This window comes from Xiphophorus couchianus, chromosome 8, assembly GCF_001444195.1.
Source record: "Xiphophorus couchianus chromosome 8, X_couchianus-1.0, whole genome shotgun sequence".
Classification (NCBI taxonomy): domain Eukaryota; kingdom Metazoa; phylum Chordata; class Actinopteri; order Cyprinodontiformes; family Poeciliidae; genus Xiphophorus; species Xiphophorus couchianus.
The window spans coordinates 1057811-1065267 of record NC_040235.1 but is presented as its reverse complement, the minus strand read 5'-3'; the positions used below and the strand labels follow the sequence as shown (position 1 = coordinate 1065267).

Below are 7457 nucleotides of genomic sequence, written 5' to 3'. Positions count from 1 at the left end.
TTACTATGTAAGTATAGTGCTTTAATGTTAGCATTCTTTAAATTCTGTTACTATAGCACTTTAGCATTAGCGTCCCCTAAATACCGTGTTGGTATAGCGCTTGGAACTAATTAGCATGGTTGGTGCTTTATGGTAAGCAGTGCTAACTATTCATTTAGCAGTGCTAACCTTTTGGTTAGCGGTGCTAACCACAGCCCAACAACATTATTCTTGTGATCTTATTCAATGTCTTTGAGCTGAAATGTAATATAAATATAAATATAAAGTCTAATAATTACTAAAGTCTCGTCTGCAGATCAGATCCACAATGCGTCGTCATAGAAACGCAGTTATCAGTTAAAAAGTGACTGATAATTGATGGATCAATATTTTACTGCTTCCTCAGACTTTAACAGACTCCATTAATGCTCCTGTGTGTTTGTGTTGAGCAGAGTGTGTCGGGTCACGCCGGGCTCTCCGTGAGCCCCCGGTCCTCCTCCAGCCTGCGGCAGGAAACGGGTCATTAAGCTGCGCAGGAAGTCGCCGCTCCGCTAAACCGGATTCCTGGGAGCGATCCGACACGCGGCGCCATGACGGCTCCGCAGTGATGGATGCGTCTCCTCTAAACGTTTCATCAGAGCAGCGGGAGGCTGAGCGCCGCCGCATGCTAACACCAGCCATCATCATCATCATCATCATCTCTGGGTTTACGTTCAACTCGCCTCATATTCTGACATAAGTTCATCCTCAGAGTCTGGAGCCGATAATCTGCTCAGATTATTGAGTTTATCGGTAAATTACAGGAGAAGATGTGAGAAATGAATCGTGATGATGGATGGATGGATGGATGGATGGATGGATGGATGGATGGATGGATGGATGGATGCTCATTATGCAGCGCTAATATGAGAACAACAGAGATAATTATGGGATGTTGTGGCTCATTACAGCTGGTCCAGTTCAAACAGGAAGCAGCACCAACATTGATGTTATCACATCAGAAATAATCTAATTGATCAGAAATAATCTAAATGATCAGAAATAATCTAATTGATCAGAAATAATCTAAATGATCAGAAATAATCTAATTGATCAGAAATAATCTAAATGATCAGAAATAATCTAATTGATCAGAAATAATCTAAATGATCAGAAATAATCGGTTTTCTGTTGTCATTGCTGTGAGTTTTTAAGAAAATTGATCGTTTTATGACAATAATTTTCCTCTAACTGAAACGATCCAATCAGTTGATCTCCTGGAACCACAAAGCTGCTGTAAAAACAGGACGTCTCACTTTGACTTGAATTGTGATCCATTTATAGTTAAAACGTGTTTATTCTTCATTCAGTGGAGCAACTAGAGGTGGGAAGTACGGTGGCTCAGAGGGCCAAATGTTCAGCAAACTCATGAATAATGCAAACTTCAAGACAAACTAACACAAACACCAAAAACCTCAGAAGTCGCTCCACCGAACAGCCGTCCTCCAGACCACTAGGGGGAGCTTTTGTGAGTTTTGCCGTTTGCATCCTTCATGTTTTTGCAGCGTTTTTATCCGTTTCCTGCATGTTAGCATCGTTAGCCACCATAAGGCAGAGCAGCCGCAACCTTCAGTCCTCAGAGAAGCGCAGAAATGATTCATCCTGAGTTTCCTGCAGTAGACGGTAATGTAGCCGGAACCGAAGGGAAACGAACCTTCAGTTTGGACCTTCAGTCTGTTTCGATCTTCATGAATAAAGTTTACTGTCTCTTCAGAGTCTGGTTTTCTGGATGTTCTGGTGAAACTGGTCCTGTGGTTCTGTTGGAGCGGTTGGGCCGAGCCGCCGGCTGCTGCTGCGCTCCTAATGTCCTAATGGACCCTGACTGCGCTGGTTCATCCTGCTCCTACTGGGCGGCTAATGCAGTTACACTGTCAGATCAGCAGGGGGCTCCCTCCCCCTCTCTCTGAGTGTGTGTGTGTGTGTGGGGCGGGACTCTCCTGCTGCAGGTTTACGGTTAATCAATCATGGAGGCGCCTTAATGACACCCTGCTGCTTCCCTAATGTCTGCTGGCAGCGGCCGCCTGCAGCTGGCTCCCGCCTCACGCAGGCACGCAGATGGCCGCCTCGCTGACTGACGGGACCCGCTCTCTCTCTCTCTCTCTCTCTCACACACACACACTCACAGCGCCGCTGGCTGGAGATGACGAGGAAGAGGAGGAGGACTCTTCGGCCTCGCCTGGCTGCCTCTGCCCCGCAGCTTTCCAAATGCAGAAGAAGAAAATCCAGAAAGTTTGTCTGCAAACACCTGGAGAAGCAGCAGAAACAACAAGCTGCAGAGCAACACGACGTCCAGCTCAGCTCACGCTAATGTCTCCATCCACAGAAATCTGAAAAGTGTGGCATGCATTTGTATTCTACGGTGGCTGACAGACGCAAACAGAAAATATCCAAATGAATGATGCAAACTCCAGAACAGAAACAATGCAGCAGAAAAGATGCTGCAAAAATAAAAACCTTCAATTAACAAACTAATGGGAATAAAATGTTTTCCAGTTGGATCCAGATTGCAGACGTTTTACTTTGTTTACCTGAAACCACAGAAGAAGAGTTTCCTTTTCTGGGTTTGAATTAGAGCCTTAATTCAGATTCTTCCTTGAAATGAAACGTCTGTTCAGATCTGCTTTGAGACATAATTTTGGTCTGGATTCAAACTTCTCTGTGTTTCTTCTGCAGGTCTGTGTGATGTCACACTGACCTGCTTTTAATCACCTCCAACTCTCTGAACTGCAGTGAGTTCAGTCCGTTTGGTTCTACATTCCTCCTGTTCGGACCGCCAACCCGTCCCGGGCGCAGCGTCATCAGCCGCAGGTCCATTAGCATGCAGGTGGCTGCGGCTCACAGGCCCATCTGTCCGTTGGATTGCTTTCTAATTTCTGCTGCTTGTTGTTGTCATCCTGTCGCCGCACGCTGCCTCCTCTTCAGCCGGACTGACAGCCGAGCCGTTCTGGAACTAAAACAGCAATCCATCATCCAGGGACGCCGCGGCGAGGGAGGGAGGAGAGCCTGAGGTGTTACCATGACTACCAGCTCAGGTAGGAGACATCCATCTGAGGCCGGAGGGCAGGAATCCTGCTGTCAGGAAAAAGTTCCCAGAAGGAAAACTTCCTCTGAGACGTCCAGCTGTTGGGTTCAGGTTCAGATCAAAGTGGTGGTCAGCGGTTGTCATAGCGATTACTTTTATTAAACAACTCAGTCAGCAGGAGAAAAGACTTTCAGCAGGAATTAAAATATTTAGACAAACATGTTTCTGTTCAGCTGAACTCTTCTACTGGTACAGCAGGCTAACAGTTAGCTCAGTAAACAGCTAACTGCTGTTAGCCGCCACTGCTGGTCTTCATGGCGAACAGCGACGGCATATGGAGAGTTGGGCCACAAACCAATAATAATATTGGTATTAGAGCAGCTAATCGATATTAATATTAGTATAATGCCGCTAATTATTTACCGACATATTTCCCTTCCCACATGGTGAAGTACATTTTCCTAATGGATAATAATTTGGTTGCATCTCACTAGTTTTACTCACCAGTGAGGTTTATGACCGTTAATCTTCTTACCTTGTAAACAATGTTGGCTGTGAATCTGTGAACAGAGCAGCCGGCCGGTCCCTGTGCTTCTTATCGTCTCCATCTTCTTTCCTCAGCGAAATGTTTCCCTGACCCACAGCACTGCGAGCATTTTCACACTGGAATCACTGAATTAAAGCCATATTGGACGAAAGCCGTTTCTTGATAAGCTGTGCAGGAGTTCACAGGTTGCTTTGACTTCCGGTGTGGTGACGGAGTGGGCCGCTGAGCATCGGGACGTCAAGAACTAAAATGATTAAATGATGCTGCCATTGAACTGGTGGATAGTTGAACTGGTTTATAGTTTGCAGTATTTGGGAGTTCTTCTTCATATTTCAACATTTGAGTCACATTTTACCATTTCAATAACAAAATAAAAACAATTGTAGAGTTGTGAGGAGGCAGCATTATTAAAGTTTATTTAATCTGTGTACCTGCCTACAAACTGTATTTTAATATGTCATTAAACCACTGAAATAAATGAACGTTCATTTCTGCTGGTTTCCTAAAGTTGTCTGCTGCCATCTAGAGGCCAGGCGGCGCCACTGCAGCATCATAGACCCGGTTTCAGGTCCAGAATATTCCTCTTTGGTTCCTCTTTGGTTCCTCCTGACCCTCAAACAAAATGACAAACGAGTTTATGAAAAAAACACATTTTATTAGTGTGTGGTTCCGGCCCAGTGGACCGCTCAGAACTCGTTTGACTCGTTCTTATAAATAACCTGAGGCAGGTCCAGCTGAAACCGATCAGAACCAAGAGCGGTTTCCCTTCTGGACCGAACAGGATCGTTAAAACTAAACGACGGACCGGTCCAGAACCGGGTCAACCCAAACGTCCTGAAAGTAAATGTAAACGATCCTGCAGGAAATGTCAGTCAGAGCGTCTGTGTGGTTCCGGATCTGGCTAGAAGACCCGGTCGAACTCGGTCTGGCTGGTGGTGGCCGGGTTCCGGTTCTGGTTGGGCTGCTGCTGCGGCATGTGGCCCCTGCGCCGGGGCGGGGCCAGGTACTCGAACATGGACGTGTTGTGCGTGGACAGCATGTTCTTCAGGTCGGACGGCATGGGGTCGGACCAGAAGAAGTCGTGGTTGAGGGCGTCGTCGCTGTCGACCCGCTGAGCCGGGTCCAGAACCAGCAGCTTGTCGATCAGGTCCAGAGCGTACGCGTCCTTGACGTAGGCCTTTAGCCGATCCTTCACCTTCCTCTTCTGGCCCTTGGGCAGCTCCATCTTCTGGTACAACTCGTACTTCTTGTCCACGGTGGGCCAGGCCTCGGCCGTGATGGAGCCGCACAGCTGGCTGATCAGGGTCAGCTGGTGCTGCTCCGTGTTGCCCTGCATGATGGGGCTGCGGGTCCACATCTCCGCCATGATGCAGCCCGCCCCCCACAGGTCGATGGGCGGCCCGTAGTCCCGCTCGCCTGGAGGGGAAACAGCCAGAGAGTCAGCAAACACAGCTCCCCCTGCTGGACAAACACTAAATACAGAAACAGCTCCCCCTGCTGGACAAACACTAAATACAGAAACAGCTCCCCCTGCTGGACTAACACTAAATACAGAAACAGCTCCCCCTGCTGGACTAACACTAAATACAGAAACAGCTCCCCCTGCTGGACTAACACTAAATACAGAAACAGCTCCCCCTGCTGGACTAACACTAAATACAGAAACAGCTCCCCCTGCTGGACAAACACTAAATACAGAAACAGCTCCCCCTGCTGTTTCTATACACTCAATACATCAAAACCTGGCATTTCCACCACAACAATAAATATTTCTGTATGGAGGACAGATGCTGAAATTATTAGGAACCAGAACCAGCATGTAGTTTCTCACCCAGCAGCAGCTCCGGCGGCCGGTACCACAGCGTGACGACCCGGTTGGTGTAGCGGTTCCCCTGGCTGTTCTTGGCCAGGCTGAAGGCCCGGGCCAGGCCGAAGTCGGCCAGCTTCAGGACTCCGTCTCTGGTGATCAGGACGTTGGCCGCCTTCATATCTCTGTGCAGAATCTGAGGCAGAACCAGAACGTTAGCGGACGTCAGCTCCAGAACCAGGAGCAGAACCGGGCCGGACCGGGCTCACCTTGTTCCGGTGGATGTAGTAGAGGCCGTTGAGCAGCATCTGCATCACCTTCTTGATCTCAGCCAGAGTGAACTTGACGTTGGCGTTGCTCAGCAGGCCGGCCAGGTCGTGTTCGCAGAAGTCAAACACCAGGTAGATGGAGCCCTTGTAGCGGTTGAACTGGGTCGCTGGGCCAAACACACGGAACCGTGAGAGCTCTGAAAGCGGGTCGGGCCGGTACCAGACCTGGAGGACCAACCTTTGGTTCTGCAGATCTCGATCAGGTTCACCACGTTCTCGTGCTTCAGCAGCTGCAGGATCTTGATCTCCCTCAGAGCCGTGATGGGGAACTGGAGGAACCGGGTCAAAACGGGTCAGAACTCATTTCAGGTCAGTAGAACCCAGTAGAACCCGGGTCAGAATCCGGTTTCTCACCCCTTCCTTCTCGTTCTCCATCAGAACCTTCTTCAGAGCAACCTTCTTCCCGGTCTGCCGGTGCTTGGCCTTGAACACTTCCCTGTCAGACAGAAGCAAACGATCACAGATGATCCTGAGTCCAGACGGGAAGGTTCTACAGAACCTCCAGGAAAATATGAACACAGCTCACCTGATGTGGGGTATGAGTTTTATATGAACTCTGTTAAAAATTAAATCTGTGGCCTGGACTACCGCCCCTTTAAGACCATTATAAAGTCCAGCCAAGCCTGAGACGAATACAGATTTATTAAAAATCTATTTATCATCACTGGAACTTTTAATAGAGCTTTTATTCCTGACATGTAGCAAATATGATCAGAAAAATCACTAAAATCTGTTAAATACTCCACCGTGGCATTTAACAGACTTATTCAGTGTAGAATAATAATAATAATAATGACAATAACAATAATAAAGCAGCAGCTCAGGTCAGATATTGAACACCTTCAGGTTGGTATTTTTATGCTTCCAGACCTGATTCCAGGTTTTTAAAGAACCCAGGCTGAAGGCAGAACCACCCAGTCCAGGTCCGACTGGACTGATTAACAGAAAGCTGATTAACATCAACTGACTGTTACTTTCACCACATCAGACTTTTTACTTTTACTTTAGTAAAATGTCTGGATCCTCTACGCACTGCGAGTATCAGACAGTTAATGCGGAGTGAGACCTCTTGTTTCTACAGCAGCTTTGTTGATATTTTCCTGTTTGTCTTTTTGGAGACCAAGAAGAAACAGCAACAACCCCGCTGGAACTGGGCCTTTGGGTTCTGGTTCGGAAGCTGATTCCAATCATTTTCTGAAGCCAACAATTAAAAGCTGATCATGTTCCTCACCCAAAGGTTCCCTGTCCGATCTTGGCCATCTTCTCATACTTGGAGAACTCGTCGCAAAACGGGAACTCCACTCCGTCGTAGTATTTGGACATGATGGCGGCCTCCCGGTCGGGCCTGCGGAGGGAAATAAAAGCCGTTTTTCACCTCAATCTGGAGCCTTTTTGGCTGAACAGAGAGCTGGGCGCGATAAAAACAGCTCCATTAACGAGCCAGAACAATAACTGAAGAACATTATTGAGAGAAAATGAGAGAAATTCTCACTTTTCAGCCGCGGTGGCGTTGCTTGTTTTCTCTCGCTGCATTTTGGCACCGGAAGTGGCTCTTCTTTGGTTTGATCTAGCGGATGATCAAATAAAAACCCGGAGCCCTACCGCCACCAGCTGGAGACAGGCTGCAACTGCAACCTGTTACACCTACATAGATGTGTTACTGTCTATTTTTCTTGAGCGACCCGTTACTGTTTTGGATTCAGTTTTTTCATAGTAAGAAGTTAGTCCTTTAAA

At 47.6% G+C, this 7457-nt stretch overlaps 1 protein-coding gene and 1 long non-coding RNA gene across 3 annotated transcripts; one reads left to right on the top strand and one right to left on the bottom strand.

Moving 5' to 3' along the window:
• The first annotated feature begins 1080 nt into the window (after nucleotides 1-1080).
• On the top strand, nucleotides 1081-6073 carry LOC114150112 (uncharacterized). Of its 2 annotated transcripts, XR_003596668.1 has the most exons (4): nucleotides 1090-2826; nucleotides 2941-3050; nucleotides 3662-4418; nucleotides 6033-6073. It is a non-coding gene; the product is annotated as an uncharacterized LOC114150112 (long non-coding RNA). The 2 variants fall into 2 exon arrangements; XR_003596669.1 differs by having other exon boundaries at nucleotides 1081-1641; nucleotides 1733-4418.
• On the bottom strand, nucleotides 4225-7371 carry cdk9 (cyclin-dependent kinase 9 (CDC2-related kinase)). The gene is made up of 7 exons (XM_028026333.1): nucleotides 7216-7371; nucleotides 6955-7068; nucleotides 6078-6159; nucleotides 5902-5992; nucleotides 5664-5830; nucleotides 5419-5590; nucleotides 4225-5003 (listed from the first exon to the last, which is right to left on the bottom strand). The coding sequence occupies exons 1-7, from the start codon at nucleotides 7254-7256 to the stop codon at nucleotides 4489-4491; spliced, it is 1182 nt and encodes a 393-aa protein (XP_027882134.1). The 5' UTR covers nucleotides 7257-7371; the 3' UTR covers nucleotides 4225-4488.
• Between the last annotated feature and the right edge of the window lie 86 nt (nucleotides 7372-7457).